General features: G+C 41.3%; 1 protein-coding gene across 4 annotated transcripts in view; it reads right to left on the minus strand.

Annotated features, from left to right (window-relative positions):
* Positions 1–776: 776 nt before the first annotated feature.
* Positions 777–18910, minus strand: part of ALDH1A2 (aldehyde dehydrogenase 1 family member A2) — a 92556-nt gene continuing 74422 nt past the window's right edge. For all 4 annotated transcript variants that reach the window (XM_030578230.1, XM_030578232.1, XM_030578228.1 and 1 more), the window contains 6 exons: positions 14355–14457; positions 10689–10873; positions 9682–9846; positions 9069–9226; positions 8131–8205; positions 777–3047 (listed from right to left, as the gene is read on the minus strand). In XM_030578230.1, the coding sequence (XP_030434090.1) occupies positions 2975–3047; positions 8131–8205; positions 9069–9226; positions 9682–9846; positions 10689–10873; positions 14355–14457 (759 nt within the window). In that variant the 3' untranslated portion in view covers positions 777–2974. The remainder of the gene's footprint in view (positions 3048–8130; positions 8206–9068; positions 9227–9681; positions 9847–10688; positions 10874–14354; positions 14458–18910) is intronic.

Below are 18910 nucleotides of genomic sequence, written 5' to 3' on the forward strand. Positions count from 1 at the left end.
CCCACAACCGTGAATTAAAATTGCTTTGAAAAAAAAATGCTTAAACCCCATAATTTTGCACAAATGTGAAAATTTAAATTGATTAAAAAGCTTAAAAAATTGATATGGTACATCAAAATTATTTTTAAAAAACAAAAATTGAATTCTGCCAAGCCAAGTGATGTAACCATATCTATTTTATCTTAGCAAAATAGGCAATTTTTCAAAACATGGGCACTGGTCTGGGCAATGAAATATGTGAGGAATTTAAGGGATTGTCCAATTGTTTGTGGGGGAGTTGTACATACCATAGAATGCAAATTCTACTGCTTGTGAAGTGCTGTGACATTCAAACTGCCCCTTTTTGGCTTTAGAGACTAAAGGCCAATGGAATATCAGTCCATAAGTGATTGTGGTGTTAATTTATTGGTATCTGTGACTCATTGGGAAAGTAAAGCCATCATCATTTTTTTAAAAACTTTATCCAAAACTCAAGCTGCGATGCAACAGTTTGCAAGGATGCCCCACTGGTTCAAATGATTTCAGACTGTCACTGATAGCTAAACTTTATGAGCACAGAGGGCGAGGATGAACTTTGGCTGTGACCTGGATCCACAATTCACAGGGTTTTTTTTCTATACAGCTGCAAAAATATTCCAAAAAACATAATTGGCCATTTACTTCATTCACTTTTGCAAATGAAAATAAAGCTACTGTGAGAGCAGTCCCTTCACTAATGTAATGCTTTTTTCCCTCCTGGCTCCATCAACAACAAAGAACTCTCGCAGGCTACAAAATCTTTCTCTAAACCTTTTTAATGGAAAACTTCATAGAAAATATTTCATATCCTTTTACTTTTTTTAATAACATAACTATATACATGATAAACTGTAACAAAGGCTTGCAGGGATTGGAAAAAATGTTTTGTTGACTACATGCAGATGGTACATTGTTCAAAAAAGTGTTTTCACAAACTCATGTACGTCAAATGTAGCAACAGTGACAAAAGTTGCGGGGGGCGGGGGGGAATGGCAGCTGTATATTATTTACCTGAATTTAATTGAAATAACACAGAGACATACAAAACACACAAATAATACAGAAGAATACACAATATAAATGCTTATTGCTAGCACAGGTTTCTTTTCTTTTTTTGTTTTTGTTTTGTTTTTAAGTAAATAGCAGAAAAGAAATAAAATCTCCTTTTTCACATTTTATACTGCAATTAAAAAGATAACTAATTTGTTATTTGCTGTATGTTTATTTTACTCTGGCATAGCTACAGTAGGAGTACATGACATTCACATGTAACAACTCAGGAATACTTGGTTTCAGCTCTGTCTGTGAATGTACTGTCACTTGTGAATAACAGCATGTTACATAGTACATAAAAACCACACACAGGAAATGGCATGAATTATAAATACAAAATGCATTTGGGGTTCAGTGCCGGAAGATGCTGGGCACTTGGGTCCTGACTCAGCAAAGCATTTAAGGACAGGCTTAACTTCAGCCACAGGCGTACCCCTCCGAAGTCAATATGTAAAAGTTAAGTAAGTGCCTAAATGATTTGCTGGATTGGGCCCAGAGTGCTCAGCACCTTGGCCTATGGTTAGGAAACAAACTGTTAAACACATGAGGCTATAATTCTGTCCTTACACTCCACATAATGTACCTACAGTAGGATATTTACTGTACTTTTAAATAAATGTTGTTAACATAAAACACTCCGCCCCCCCCCCCAGACTCCCCCAAACTGGCTCTTGAGTGTTACTCTGCAAATGGAAAGAAGAAAAAGACAAAGACTGATGAGTTTATGTTCAGTTTGTTAACTGGGAATCAGGAGGGATTCTGGAACCATCGGGTGTGGCAGTGTACTGTAAATGTCTCACTTTTAAATAGGCTTGCTCTTGTTCTGATGCTGTGTCAAAACACAAGTGTAATCAATGAAAAGTCCACTAGCAGCAATTAAGCTTTTCTGGGGCTCACTGGCAGGGTGAGGATGGCAAGCCATCTTTTTGTAAAATCAAGCTTGTCGGGCAGGTTTTTCCAACGCTAATGAATACATCACAGTTTCCCAACGGGCCAAAGTTGAAACATCTGCTGTAATCACGAGTCGTTTGCTGGCCAAGGAGCCTGCAGAGTCAGTCTATGCAGATATTTCATGGCACGCGGCAGGGGGTGGGGGGGCTAGAAAGCTGAACTAGTTTTGTATAGCCTTTGGGATCTCCTGCCCATCCAGCCATGCACTTGTGGGAGGATGGTAAAACTTTATAAAAATCTTATAAGTGAGCTGGTACCTATAATAAGACATAAAATAACTGTTAAGATGCACTATGAATATCAGATCATCTCCGTGTATTCATGAAAACCAAACCTCATTGCTAACTAGAATCCTTCCAAATTTAGTAATTCATTTAATAAATTAGTTCCCCCAAATCTAACCATTTCAAAATATCATGCTGATTGCAAAGTTGCCAATGTATCATACTGGCTGGCTCCAATTCAAAATAGTTCAATTTTGGTTATTAAAGAACATCAGTGATACTTGGTCAGTTGTGTATGGCTAAAATGGTGGCCTCCAAATGAGATCTGTAGCAAAGCACCATATAAGAATATCAGCCCAATCCAGCCTTGTTTGAGAAAATGATTTTAAAACAACTTGCCTTTTTTGCATATGTATGCAAAGGATTGTTGTGTGTGTAACTAACAGAGTTATAGTGGTACAGTTATTAAATAGTATCCAATTGCAATTTTAACTCTTGCTGCACGATTTGATTTACAAAAAAAGGGGGGGGTTCCCAGTGGAGTGCTATGAAACAATACAGAGTTGGTTTGCATTTTGTATGCAATTATGTGCCTGGTATATATGTTGTAACCTAATATCTTAAATATATACTGCGTAACAACACTTTTTATTCCTGAGTGCTGGTCCCATAAGGAATATTGAGGGTGGCATCACATGTTGTTCTGCACAACATGCTCCTTCATCTTCTTAGGAATTCTTTTGAGGAATCTTTATTGTCACAGTTTTAACTTCAGAATATTCTCTCAATCCACATTCACCCCTAGAAAACAAATTGTAGCCTATCAACTCATGTCCATGCATTAGTTCCTTATCTAGCCATAATATGTAGTAGAAGGTTATTTGATGAAGTCATGATATAACTTGAACACCAAAGCACAGTTGCATTATTATATTGTGTATTTAACACTGGATTAAGGTTCATTTTATCTTCTAAAACCACTGACTGTCAAGTCCCAGTTTGAGAAAGGAAGAGTATGGATGGCTCCAGGGTTTGGTAATGAGGTGTGGAGCCACTATGAATCCTGTCTAGGATAGTAGTGACTAGAAGCACCCACTGTCCATTGATGGAGCCATGCAAAATGAATTGATAGTCTCCATCCCTCCCAGGTCCTGGAGGAAAAATAGCCACATGCCAAGAACGAACAGCACAACTGGCACCTGTGTTAGCACTCTACAAAGAGAAGTCAAGGAATGAATGGCAGGAAAATGGAACTACTCATATCCCTAAACTAGAGCTGTGTTCAACCCTGACCTGCCTGTCTTCTATCCCTGCTCGTTCCTGTCCAATGAGTAGGGAGGGTGGTAGCAGCAGTTACAGAGGCTGAGACTGAGGAAACACCTAGCAGCAGGAATTTAGGGCATTAACACGTACTCCACTCCAGAGTTCAACCTACCCAGATGTCCAGTAGCCAGAAACCCTTTTAGCCCTGGCACAGTGACACTTAACTGAGCCTATAAGCTCTTAAAGGTTAGTTACTCTCATCCACCTGGGATTGGATACTGCTGGCTACATCCACTACTTGGGAAATATGGAGATTAAGCTATTGGTGATAGATTCTTCTGTAACTGGCTCTGGCCCAGCTCCTCTCTTGGGCAATTCTGCTAAGTCTCTAGTGTGGACACTGCATGACTCTAATCCTTTTCTCTCTCAGGAACAGCTCGTTTCCTTTCCTCTCCATACATTTGGGGTGACTGACAAGTCATTATTTGATATTAGCATTGCAGTCATGGAATTGGGGGCCTCTTGTGTTGAGACACAAAAATAGGCTCTGCCCCTGAGAGTTTACAATCTAAGTACATGAGTTGAGCATCTTTTTGACCTGGCTTGGTACTAGAAGTCTCAAACATAGGCTCTCCAGGCGTAGGGGCATTTGCTCCTTGTTTAGACCCTTTGTCTCCCTGCAAGAGGCTGCACTGAGTTTAGTTTCCTTATTTGTAAGGATTAAACCTAGAGAATTCCTGTAACTGCACTTCATGTGAGTTTGTTTGGCATTTGGAGCTTCCCTTCTTCCTTATGCAAGAGCGCAGAATGGAATCCTAAATTGCACCATTAAGAAAATTCCAGGGGGACTCTCCTGAATCCCCCTTTTAATAAATGTTGCTTTCAAAAGAGGAAGGGGGTTATTATTCAGAGGCTGTCCACTATAAAACCCTTGGGTATGCTCCTGATGTTGCATAGCCTGTTCTGAATTTATTTCCAAAGTGTACATTTTTACACACAAATGTTTCTCCGGGGGGAGACCCTTCTGACCTCCCTTTGGAGTGTTAATTCATTTGTGCAGAGATGTTGATATTTATCAGGTCATTTCACCCCCACCTGCAGTTTTGAAACCCTTCCAACATGCCTGTTGGCACAGTAAAGCTTACACCTGACTTAGCCAGTTGATATTTAACTCAGTCAGACTGATGTTTCAGTCAGCATTGTATGAATTAGTAGAAACTAAGTATAGGAAGAGAAATGAACTAATGAGGATTCTTCACAATTAAGTTGCACATTCAATTGGACAAACTCCCACACCTTGCAACAGAAAGTCCCCAGATTTGTCTTCTGCACAATGACCAAAACATTTATCAAATTTAGCTGAGCCACAGAGCCATTCTCCAAAGGCTCAGTAGAGGCTGTCACAGAGAGCTCCATGGAGCTGAAGAACTAATGCTAATAAGTCACTCTGTGTGAAAATTTCTGCTTGATTCAGTAGGGCTGAAACTTGGCTGCAAATACCCCTCGGACACATTTTTGAGTCAATAGTTAACCCAGCCAGAATAGACTCCAGAGCCTTTATATACCACAATTGCCAGCCGCTGTCTTGTTCTGGTCTAGCAAACAAAACAATGGGGGGTGATATGGGCCTTCACAACCTTTTTTTTCCCCTTTTCTGTTTTGAACTTGAGAAGGTAGACAAATGTGAGGAGTCCTAGAGCTACCAGGAAGTTGATGCCCCTTTATAACCTTATCTTGATTGTCCCTACCTCTAATATAGCCATACAGGGGAGTACGGAGCAGGAAGAAAGCCCCAGTGCACGGCCATGCGCAGGCCTAACCGAGGAGAGAGCTGTTGTTGCACACCCAATTTTTGCAGAGGGGAAATGGAGGAGTCAATGTGCAGGGAGTGGTCAGAGCCATCATTCCATTCCCATCTATCAGCTGATCAGGCCTGAGGGGGGAAGTAAGCTGCACTCCAAAAATGGGTGAAATAATATATGCTCCCTCTCTCCCTCTCCCCAAGAACAAGAGACAATCAGGAAAGGAACTGTGACCCAGGGATATTTCTTCTTGGCTCCTTCTGAGCAGTGCAGCTGGGCATTGCCCTGTATGCAGGACCAAGCTGAAAAGCTCAATCTAGACCTTACAAATTAACTCAATGATAGACAATGAGGCTGAAGTAGAACTGAACTTCCTTTGGGAAAGTTTGGACTGAAATCAGAAAGTCTTTCTTTGGGTCATTTTTAATTTAATTTGGCCATACTAAATATGATGAGCCTGATTCTCATTTACAAGAGGTCACCTTCATAGCACTCTGGCGGTGTAAAGGGGCCTTAATAGGAATGTAACTGTAACTTAAGACCACTTTAAGGCCTCTTTACACTTCCAGAGCATCGTAAAGGGGCAGCCTTAGTAGACAATAGACCTGAATCTCATATGTATGTAAGGTCTGATTCTCCACAGCTTTTCACTTTGTGTCATCAGGTACCCCTGTGCAAAGTGAGTGTAAAACTGGTGTAGCAGCCCTCAAGTATTGATTTTCACTCTTTCCTACCTATGAAAAAATAGCGGAAAAATTTAGGAAATGAAATGCAAAGCCTAAATCAAATCTTGCTAATGCAACATTAAGGTGACACAGTTATTACCTAACTCTAATATAATATTAACTCAGTTGTGATGCACATGTTATATAATATGTTTCCTAGTTCTATTTTTCTAATAACATGTGAAGCTTACTACTGTTTGTGCAGTAAAACACATGGATGCCAACATAGCAAAATTAACATTGTTAGAACCTTCACTGTTTTCATTCCTTGACCTTGTGATGTTAACATTGAAACCTTGACATTGCGGTAAAATGTGTGTGTGCACATGGGGCGGGGAGAGAGAATAAAAGACATGATGGACCCTGGTCAGATGATTCTTAAATGCTTAGAAAGATAACTCACAGCAGAATTGTCATCAGGTGTCTTTTCTTGGGGGAGACAAATATTATATCAGATTTAAACATTATTTTCTGTGGGAGAGATTTTCAAAGGCACGAATGGGAATTAAGTGCCCAACTCCCATTGATTTTCAGTAAAGGTTGGGTTATGCATCTGCCCTTTGTGTGCTCCAAAATCTCCCTCTAAGTACACATGAATATCTTTACTCTCACAGGTCGTCCCATTCAATAAAGGTACTACTAAGTATGCTCTATTGTGCTCAGTGTTTTTGGAATATTTTCACAATTATAAGAATTAGCCAGTTTGAGGGCTGATCTACACGACAGAGTTAGGTTGGCTTAACTACTCAGAGCCTTGAAAATTTTCACACCCTGTGTGATGTAATTAAGCCAGCCTAAGCCCCAGGGGTTGAGAGATGGATTTATTATGGTGATGGAAGAACCCCTGTCTACACTTCAGCGCTTCTGCGACCCCGTTGCAGCACTTCCAGTGTAGGCATAGATATCCTGAGAACAGTCTGACTCATGAATGAGTTCTGCTAAGTGGTTCTTAACAAGGGAAGATATATCTATCTGCATAGAGCCATTTTATGGAACAGACTCTACTTCACCATATTTAGTTTGAAAGTGTTTGACCTTATTTTGATTTTACTGCTGAATGTGTAGTCAGCCACAAGCTATTTTCAGGGATTAAATGGGACTTAAGTGGTTCACGTGCCCTCTGCACAGGAATTTGCCTGTTATACATATATATTAACAAAAACATAATCAAATGTGCTGCATACACAATTGATAAAATATCTTGCTATTTCCATGAGGGTTTAATACTGGTAGGATGTTAAACAAGGTATGGTAAGAAGAGGATTAAGGGTGGGATTCCACTCCAAGAGATCTGCCATTTACTTCCAACTGAATTAGGAAAGAAGACAAATATTCCATAACAGAAGGGGGATTTTTTTTAGGAAGTGTTAATAGAGTCACGTTAGTGTAGGCCTGATTTCATTTAACATTGTTAAATCTGGAAGAGATAAATAGCACTTTAATTACATGCAGGTGGTCCAGTATTGGGAACTGTGGCAAACAACAGTGGAGACAGAAAGAATACAAAGAGTTACAGCTAAGGAGACAAGCAATATGGCAGAAGAATGACAACATGGGAATCTTCCCAGAAAATTGCCAGTTAATATGTCTGAGGAAAAATCTCCTGGATCAGGGCGATATTTGGAAACTTCCATTCTCTTTAGGAATGAGAAGACAGTCCCGCTAAGTCACCTTGCTGTTCCAAAATCTCCAAGGGAAAAATAATAGGGCCCGGCAAACCAAATGTATATACAACCAAGACATGAGTATCCCTGTCAGGGGCAGTTCTAGACATTTCGCCGCCCCAAGCACGGCGGCATGCCGCGTGGGGCGCTCTGCTGGTCGCCGGTCCCACAGCTCTGGTGGACCTCCCGCAGGCATGCTGCCGAAGGCAGCCTGCCTGCCGCCCTCCTGGCAACCAGCAGAGTCCCCCCTGTGGCACGCCACCCCAAGCACGTGCTTGGCATGCTGGGGCCTGGAGCCGCCCCTGATCCCTGTCTTCTTATACCATGCTCATCAGGTAGACTATCTCTGTCATTTTCATGCTAAAAATTCACAATGTTTCCTTACTTGTTTATCTGAGCAAAGTTTAGAAGGCAATAATATGATACTTACATTTCTCTCCCATTGCCAGACATTTTGAACCCTCCAAAAGGACTCTGGGCATTTAAGGCATTGTAACAATTTATCCTGTCAAAAGAAAAGGAGCTAAATCTGGTGCATTGTCAGTTATGTATTTGGGAATCCAGTTGGGAGGACTAAACTCATAGAAGTAAGGACACTAGCCAACTATTTGTAGTAACTAAGTAACTTCAATCATAAAAGAAACATAAGCAGTTTATCTTTTATGAGCATAATCCTGCTCCCAGTGCAGACAATGACATAACTCCCATTGTCTTCGAAAGGGAGCAGGGTCAGCTCCTCAGATGTTGATGGAAAAAGTAAAGTAGCTTGAATTCAGCTTCAGTAACAAACTGTTAATTGTTAATTGTTAACAAATCTCAATGCCACCTTGTAACACTTTGCTATTAGATTTGAAATTGTCTTTTTCCACCTGATTTCCTCTGGGCTCTCTAGTTTATCCAGTTCTGACGTATCAAATTACATGCTGTCGTTAGCCCTCAGAAATGGAGCTTGTCAATCCCTAAGGATTAGGGACAGTGGGTGCCTGTTGTTTTCTTGATGTATGTACTTTAACATCAGCAACTGCATTATTATTGGTGTGTTCATCAGAAAAATCTAACAGGGTTCCTCCATTCTGAAAACAACACAGGACATTATTTTTATTTTATTAGGATGATAATGATGATTTCCTATTATTTGTTGTTCAGCAGTGCCTACCAGCATGCCAGTGGCTGAGTTTACAATCTAAAGAAGATGGGGAAGGCACAATACACAAGTAAACTGGGTGGGGTGATGGCAAAACACTTTTACCTCTCCGGTTAGTAGATATCTAGATTGGGCCTGGGAAAGGGTGGAAAACTAGGGTGGCACAATGGTGAGTCAAACTCCTTATCTCCAACAGCAGGAATGCATGGTGACTGCTGCCTTACCAGACTGTCCCAGCTTGCATTGCTGATGAGACTGTCAGGGCCTTGTTTATGTCATTTGTAAAGACAGCAGCTACCAGTCCAAAATCTGAATTGTTGGCTCTCTCTATAACTTCATCCATTGTTTTAAATCTCAGTATTTCTTGAACAGGCCCAAAGATCTGCAACAGAGATTAATGGTTAATTTGTAAAACAGCTTTGGGATAAAAATCCCCATTTTTTCCAGCTGTCTCCCTTTTCCTGTTTTACTCTTTACCAATTCCAAAAGGAATATTTATTAGCGACACCAGCTCCCTGCAAAACTGTGTGAGCTTTCCCAAAGCAGAGCCCTAGGAAGAGCAGCCACTCAATGAATCCCATCCACTTCCTTTTCTCTTTTATCAGCTCTAGAACTTGGCTAACTAAGACAGATTCTTTACCCAAACAGGTGCTGAGAGCTTCTCTACCCCTAAAGGGTATTGAGACGCACACCATTGCCCAGCAAGATCCATATTCCATTTACAGCAGTAAATTCCAACTCTAAGACTTTTATATCCTCAAATAAATAAAATAAAATAAATCCTGTTTAGACACAAATTTATGATGATTGTGCCCCAGAGAAGAAATTTGTGGATACCTCTTCCTTGGCAATCCGCATGTCATCTGTTACATTGGAAAACACCGTAGGTTCAATGAAGAAACCCTTTCTTCCTAGTCCTTTACCTCCACATTCGAGTTTTGCACCTTCTGTAATGCCACTTTGGATAAGTTCCAGTATCTTGTTATACTGTTTCTTATCAATCTTAAAGGTTGAAGAAACCGGGTTAGTTCTACTGCTTGATAGTACTCTCGACTACAAACCAGAATGAGTCTGAGATATGCTCACTTTGGCTCAAAATTGAGAGGTACTAAATACCTGCAACTCCTATTGACTTCCCCATCTCAAAGAATAGCATAACCCAAATTAACCCTATATGGTCTTTGTCCCGCCATATCGAGGCTAATAAGTCTGCTACTGCCTTCCATCTAATGAAGCTGAGCCTTTTGTTCAGTTGGTAGATGGGTCATGCCTTTAGGTCCAGATGTCCTACAAATGACCCAACCAGGGGGGGTTAATTACAATTAGGTATTTATAGGTAATTTTTAGTGCAATTTAGATATTTTTCCAAATCTGCCTAATTTTTGTTCAAAACTCACCCCTTTTTGGAGATCAACAATCACAATTATGGCACTATGAACTTTTTGAAGGACGACAGCATAGAGCAGAGACTTCTGGGAGTCTGCCTCTCCATTGCATGTGCTCATAGTGCAGCTTGGAGGTGCACAGTGTAGGACAGAATCTACCTTTAATTCTATGAAGCACACTTTGTAGAATTTGCCAGTATGCTCAAATATAATGCGAATGTGACTTTTCATGAAGGGGGAGAGACCTACTTCTGCACTGCAGTAGATAAGGTTGGCCCCTTTGGAACTATACTTTTAGAAATGCTTGTTATTTCAATCCCTGTGTACCACAACAAGTCATGCATTCATTGGCCACAAAACATGCTGTGGTTTGAATGAGAACCTCAGTGCTAAACAGGCACCACCATACGCTCTATGCAGTGCCCATGTGTCATGAAGAGCTGATGCATTACTCGTTACCTGGGGACCTTGTTCCGTAGTTGGGTCAAAAGGACTCCCCACTATTCTTCTCTTGGCACGTTCGACACTTCTTCTAACAAACTCCTCGTAGATCGACTCTTCTACGTAAATTCGTGAGCCTGCAGTGCAACATTGTCCTTGATTGAAGAAGACCCCCTGGTGAGCTTGTTCCACAGCATAGTCCACTACAAAACCAAGACAGCCACACACTGCTGTGAGAAGTAATTCACACACTGCTATTGTAGCCAGCATCAGACATATTATTTAGTGTTAAGTTTTTATAACTTCATAGCAGAATTACAGGATTTGGTTTACAAAAAATTAAAAACACATTACTGCGGTATGGTCCTATACATGAGGATTCATTTTATTTTATGTAACAATCCTGGTGAAAACATGGTACACAATATGTGTTTTAAATTTAAGAGATCAAATGCTATAGACTATTAGGGTATAATTTTTCTCTCATTTACATGAGGTTTGACATTACTGAAATGCTAGTGACTTCCGGGGAGTTACTCCTGTACACCAGTGGGAGGAAAATCAGGTATATAGGGACAAAAATTGCACCCTTGGTTATTTGAGAGCAACAGATTCCTAGAACAGAATTTGGCCCTCATTGTATTTCATGTGTCTTTATAAAGATTAAAAATACCACCTTATTAAGCAGTAATGTCCAACAAAGGTAGCCATTACCCCTCGTCAGTTGCAGCACTTTGAAATTTGGTGTAGATTATGATCAATGTGGGGATTTAAAAAACAACAACAATGCTTTATTTTCAGAACATCTTTGAATACCCTGTCTAAGAAACATGTCAAATGTGTTTCCTTTTCGCCATCATCTTGAAAAAGTAATTCAGACTGTTTCCTGAAACTCATTCAAATTCTCCCAAGAAGAATCCACAAAGATTGAGAACAATAGCAATTAGAACTGGTTAACTGATTTCCTTTTTCTTTTCTTAACATAGTTTTGCGCTCCGAAGGGCTGTAACCATCCTCTTGTAGCTTTTCAAAGAATAGTATAGTTTCTATGGCTTTGCCACGCTATCAGCAAACTTTCACACACGTTGTTCTGTAAACAGATTAAACAGTTCCTTTGTAACAGCCAGCAAAATCTCTTCAATGTTTAACTAGTGTCTTAAAATCTCAGGTTGGGTGCTAGTAGTATATTTGCAAGGAGACCAAAACCTGCTATTGATCCTCTGTTGTGTATGATACACTGTGAACATAACTGTACTTTATATTTAAATTTCTCTGTAGGACAAGCAGAATATAGGGGAAAGAAGGGAAAGAAGCTCTGGAAACATTTATGGCATATGGGATCTGTAATAAGTGCTTGGAAGGAGAATAAGTTGTCGCCTGTCAATTGTCTGTGAAAACTGTAGCTTTGAGCAAGAACTGGACAACTGTTGAAGGGTGTTAATTGTAGAGATGGATTAATTAATATTTTGGCTGCTTGTTTCAGGTTACCTAAAATCACAAAGCTTTTGGCAGAACCATTTGTCCCAATCCAGGAAAATTCTGTCAAGTTTTGTCTACATGCCTAGTGGCACCGGCTTCAATGTAAGATGTGATTTCAGCCACATTAGTTAAACTGGTTGTAAAAAGCACGTGGACAATTTCAGTTTAAATCACTTAATTAAATTTAGCTTTTTTTTAGAAATAGCTTTATAGGAATAGCATTAAATAATTCAAATTAAACTTCTCAAACCAACATAAGGGTGTCCGTAAATGGGTTTGCACTGGCTGAGTTAAATCAGTGAAAGTCTGTGCATAGCAAGACTTGAGGCCTTGTCTGCATTGGAACTTTTTTGGGTGTATAATCTAAGGCAGGGATAGGCAACCTATGGCACATGTGCCAAAGGCGGCACGCGAGCTGATTTTCAGTGGCACTCACACCAGTCCAGGGGGCTCTGCATTTTAATTTAATTTTAAATGAATCTTCTTAAACATTTTAAAAAAACCTTATTTACTTTACATACAACAATAGTTTATTTATATAGTATATACTTATAGAAAGAGATCTTCTAAAAATGTTAAAATTTATTACTGGCACGCGAAACCTTAAATTAGAGTGAATAAATGAAGACTCGGCACACCACTTCTGAAAGGTTGCCGACCCCGATCTAAGGTGTGAATTGAAACAGTTATAGTTACATGGTAAACTCTCTATGTGGAGGCCCTTATGCCACTGTAGTTTGTCACTTGGGACGGGGATTAACGTGATAAAAGCCATTCTTCTACCTGAATAAGTGTGTCCACCCAGGTTTTATACCAGGATAACTGTAGTTGTATAAGTACTGTATATCAGTAGAGTTGGTAACTTTTCCACATACCAACTAGCTCTCTGTAGTTGAGAGTTCTTCAACTTTATCCTAATCTTGCAGAGCCTATCTGAAAGCTTTGAAAGTGGACATAGTGTTGTATCCTTCTGTTGATCGGCATGTGGCACTGCTTTTTCTTGTTTAGTTAAAACCCCTAAATTTCTAGACCCTATGATAGCAAAGAATTTGTCTACACTACGCACCTTTTAGCGACACAGCTGTGCCACTGTAGCTGTGCTGCTAAAAGCCGTGCAGTGTAGCTGCTGTTTGTCAGCGGGAGAGAGCTCTCCACTCCCAAGGAGTGGTAGTAGCTTTGTCGGCAGGGGAGTGCTCCTGCAGATAAAGTGCTGTTCACACCGGTGCTTTTCATCGACAGAACTTTGGTCTTTCAGGGTGTGTATTTTTGTCAATGTAAAGAAAGCCAAAGAAAGCTTTTCAAAAGTGCAATGAGTGCAGTGTGTCTGAACAGCAGCCTGAAACAATAGCTCAAAGCAAGGTGTGAACTGACTCATTCATTATAATAAGGTGTTAACTTTAAAACCTCCTGCTGAACAATGTAAATGTCAACACTTTAACTACTTAATTGCTGAACATTTTAGCAGAAACTTCCAGCTAATGTGCTTATCCGACACACCAGTGGCTCCAGGCACCAGCGCAGCAAGTGTGTGCCTGGGGCGGCAAGCTGCAGGGGGGTGCCCTGCTGGTCCCTGCGAGGGCGGCAGTCAGGCAGCCTTTGGCGGCTTGCCTGTGGGGGGTCCGCCAGTCCCGCAGACTTGGTGGCAATTCAGTGGCGAGTACGCCGAAGCCGCGGGACTGGGGACCTCTCGCAGGCAAGCCGCCAAAGGCAGTCTGCCTGCCGTGCTTGGGGCGGCAAAAAAGCTAAAGCCGCCCCTGATCCCACAATCCTAAAATGCTGCCCGGAACTTCTAAGGTGCCAAAACTCCTAAATATCTGGCCTAGTACTTGTGCGCCAGAGTGGGCAAGAGGGGCTGGATCACTCGATGATTGCCTGTTCTGTTCATTGCCTCTGGGGATCTGGCATTGGCCACTGTCAGAAGACAGGATACTGATCTGGATGGACAGGATACTGACCCAGTATGGCCATTCTTACATTCTAACTCTCAGCTGCACACACCTTACCTAGCTGCCAAACCTCCAGCTACCCTCTGAGGCTCTGACAAAGGCAGTTATGTTTTGTCAATGCACAATTCTGCAGCACATTGCAAATTAAGAAGTTCATGAGGAGTGTAAAATATACAATCAAATCACATAGTAAAAGGAATACTGCATGGATTGTATTATCATTGTCAGATTTAAGGAGAATGTGTAAGTGTTTACTTACAATCAGCATCTGCAAAAATGATGTTGGGGCTCTTCCCTCCCAGCTCCAGAGTTACTCTCTTCAAATTACTCCTTCCAGCTGCTTCTTGAATCAGCTTCCCAACCTGAAAGGAAATGGAGAAACATTTTACACACTATGCCGTCATACAGTTAACTGCACTAGCAAGCTCTGGATATCAGTGGGACACAACTATTAAATAATCCAGCAGGTTCTTCAAATCCACAGATTCATGTAAGAAAGAGACAACTTACCAGGCCTTTCCCAGAACTGGAGGGTGGCCAAGACATGGGACAAACCTGTCAATAGGCACGCCCCTTCAATAGCTGTGCTGAAATGGGTTTGGGTTCTTGTCACTCACAGGGTAGCTAGTCCCTAGGGATAGAGTAAGCCTAGTGCCTCTGGACCAGAGTCGGTGAGTCCAATCCAGCCAATTAAAGAGGGCTGGGCTACAGCTGGGCCCATGAAGGGCATTTTGGATGGTGGTAGCGGTGGGCAGGGGCAAAGAAGTTATGTGGAGTAGAGCTAACTTGGGTGCTGGGTCCCTAGGGCAAGGGGTCAGGTGGCTTGGGGCTGCTGCTCCAGGAAGGGAGCAGAGCTGACTGAAACTGGGAAACTGCCAGGAGCACCAGAGACCCTCAGGGTAGGAGGGGCGGGGGGGGACCTGAAGCCTAAGGCTAAGGAATGACTTAAAAGACTGTTTTTGTGTTCGTCTGCTGGCTTCTCTTAAGAAAATAAACCTTCTTGCACGAGACTGGGCACGGCAGCGTATATTTTGGAGCTGGGGAAAAGCCTGGCTTAGTGATCATTTTCTTCTGTCTTTTTATTGCCAGGATCAATAGGAGAATTAAGCTGAAATCTGTGTAACTGGAATGACTTATTACAGAAGCCAGTTTTTTAATTCTATATGGAGTAAGTGCAAAGGGTTTTCTATACCATTAACAAGAGGTTTCGGCTGACCGCTTTCTGCTGATATTGAAAAAAGATCACTTGTACTAGTGCAGAAGGCATTAAGTTCTTCTTTAGTAATAAGCACCATCATGCTTCTTTTATACAGTACAGCAATTAGTAATACGATTACTTTAATTGTATTGTAATTTATTGCAATCTACTCTGAACACTGACATTTTCCAGATTGTTAGCCAAATAAATTCTGAGGAATGTGTGTGTGTGTATATACACACACACCCTCTCAAACATTCAATTTTTAGTCCCCAAAGAATTAAACTAATTTGAAGAGTGAAATTATAAACCAGAGAATATCACATCATTTTAAAATTAGCTGCATTATATATAGGATTAACAGCATACAGTAGTTACAGAAGGATTGCACAGGCAAAATACAGCACACACATACCAGGCCAGATACTAAGCTGCATCACAGCTAGAACAGGTAGTAAGGGTGGGAGTCAAAGCTGGTTTTGAGATCCCTTTGCTCCTTCTCAATCCCAAGGGCCATTGGAGGCAAATGCACCCCCTGGTGTAGTTTGGAGCAGCCCGAAGAGATGACTCTGCAGGTGAGGATCAATAAAGTGCAGCACTAGCGTGACCACCCCCACCTTCTGCTAGCCATACCTATGACATGCCACCTATGCCAATGTCAGAAGGGTTGCATAGCATGGAGCTAGTAACACCTGCTCTATGTTCCCTGGAGATTCCCCTGGGCTGGGGAAATCCCCAATAACTAGTTTAACCAGATTTCTGCGTGGTTTCCATTGTTCAGACTGTATTATTATGCCTATTTTGTAGGTTTGGGAAACAGTCACGGGGAGATTAAGGCCCTGATATAGTAAAACATGAGTACAGGGTTCAGTGCTCTGCTGAAAAGGGATACACTTAAGCATGTTCTTAAGTGCTTTGTTGAATTAGGGCCTAAGGCTCAGCTCCTCAAAAGTATTTAGGCAACTAAGGAGTTAGATGCCTAAAAGCCTATGAGAATGTGGGTCTAAATTACGTGCCCACGGTCACACCGCAAGTCAGGAGCTGGCTGACACACATGTACGCATGCATTTTGATTCCCAATTCTTCTTTCCAGCCATTAGAAATCAGTCTTTCCTTGTGCAAAACTCCTATCAGCAGCTAAAACTTTCATCTACGCTTTGATTGTGCTGCAGGACCTACTGCTGATATTTCTCAATGTTAAACTTCTATACAGAGGGCCAAGTGATTGTGAGTGCCAGCATTAAGGGGTTAATGGGAGAGAAGCTGACCTGCAGAATTAAAGTCAGTCTGCTGGAGAAAGTTAAGCCAGCACTGGAGTACTCATAAAGCAAATGAAATAGAACCCAGGGCCCCCACCAGAAAAAACAAAGAAAAAAGCCCACAGGATAATTAGGGAATTGTCAACCATTCCCTGTAACTCAGTGATTAACTGGGTATCTGGCAATGCCACTATCAAGTTTGACTGTGGATTTTTAAAAAATAAATTAACTTCAGTATCTTTTCTTTACCTCTAATGATGAAATGGAGTGCTGACATTATCATGAAATTCCTTACATATCCCCTTAATTGGAGCTGATTTTACCACTATGTGTGACTGACAGCCAGGCCACACTGACTATGTGTAACACGTCACTTAGAAATCCCAACATCTCCCAAACGGTTATGAAATGTACATTTGAAAATCAGCTAGAGCCTGGCCATTATAGTCGGTGCTAGCTAATGGCACTCTGCAGCCTTATGTCTTCAGCTTCCCTCTTTGAAAGACCAATAATTAATTAGTTCCACCCCAAAATCACAATACAAACAAAAAGCAGAATATCACACACACACACACACACACACACACACACACACACACACACACACCGTTTCCATTTTAATGTCACAATATTTGTGACTAGTTTACAAAAAAGTTTAAAACATCTGGCAAAACAAGTGGTTGCCAACAGGGCCGGATTTACACCTTACATGCCCCTAGGCACAGCATCTTCAGCACCCCAATGTTTTCAGTAAAAAATGAAACTTTTAACCCTCTTTTAACTTTATGGAACCCTGAGAATGCCGGTGCCTCTAGGCACGTGTCTATTGTGCCTAATTGGAAATCCGGCCCTGGTTGCCAAATGTTATAGGTCCAAAGGGGCGGGAGACCATGGTCCTAATTTGGAAATGTGTTGTCTTTAATATAAAGAGGTTGTCAACGTTCCAAGTATAAGCTTAACAGAGAGTCTCACTTCAGCCTTAACACTGAGAATAAATTCACGCTTATGAGGGGTAAGCCACAAAGCCACTTACTATGGGGCATGCTGCTAGTAAGCACTGGCATTTTGTTCAGCCCGTACGGTGCTCTGTGCACTCATGGCATGAGGGGAGCCTTAAGGAGGGTACTGGGGCTGTGATTAGTTATTGAGAAAAAGAGCCTTTTTCATTTCTCTCTTCATCCACAGCGAGAGTTACCAAGGGATAAGTGATAGCGTTCCAGTCCCTGTAGTCTTTTAGTTCATGTTCCCTGTGGTGTCTCTTAGCTATATCTGTGAACTTCCAACAGGCAATGCAGCGCAGCGAGGGAACTTTGGAAACGAGGACTCCCCCACAGATAATGGAGCTGAGCTGATTAATCAGCAGGAATGTTGGCACAGAAAACCTCAACTCCCCATCCTTGTTTTGAATAGGCAGCAAGATAGATATCAGGAGTATCCCTGGATAAGTTGTGAAGTACCATAACCCTGTAAACTGCATGGAGGGTGTGGGTAGATGTAATTTGGCTCATCTCAAAGAAAACAATCTGTTATGTGGGGTGAGGGGTGGTGGTGGGTGGTTGGCGGGGCCCGGGGGGAATGGGACACCCAGCTGTACAAGACACCTCTGTTCAAAACAGCTACTTGAATTGCAGTCCCTAAAAGTGTTAAATTATTAAACTGATTGCTGTTTTCTTTGTATTAATTAAATAATTGACAGAAGCATTCAATAGTTTGCTTTGTTTTTTGTTTTTGAATGCTCAGTCTTTCTTATTAGAAGAGATTCATCTAGTCACATATTAAATAGGAGTGTGCAAACCAGTTTGGGATGAGATCCAAAACTTTACCCAGATTCTTTTAGAGGGTTGAGTTTTGGGTAAGCTATTGCACCCATTAAATTTTATTTTCATCTGCCTCTGTGCTTTCTGATTCCAGACAGAAGTGGAAGTTTCAAAATCATACAAGAAAAGCTGTAATTTCTAATCTTACTAAAACCCTGGAAATCTCAAAACCTCTTCCCCCATCACAAAAACCAAAACAAAGCCCTAGTCCTGTGAGGTTTCCACTCCAGTCCTGAATAGTGCATTTGAATGTTCAGGTGCTCCTCTGACCTGAACCTCTCGATGTTTTGAGGCTTTTTAGTGATCTAAGAATCAAGTAAACACTACCTATAATCCTTGGATTCACACAGCAGGGTCAGTTTATCCCTTTAAACTTCTGAGGTAAAAGAATTCAGTGGGATTTTTTGACAAAACCTTTAAAGCTGAGATGTTGCTTATTTTGTGTGAACTTTGGTTCCAGATTGTCTCCAGATCACTCAGTATAACACTGTTTGACCACATGAAGTACTCTGCTTCTGAAGTGGGGACCTTGGGGACTGTC

This window comes from Gopherus evgoodei, chromosome 10 (genome assembly GCF_007399415.2).
Source record: "Gopherus evgoodei ecotype Sinaloan lineage chromosome 10, rGopEvg1_v1.p, whole genome shotgun sequence".
NCBI lineage: Eukaryota > Metazoa > Chordata > Testudines > Testudinidae > Gopherus > Gopherus evgoodei.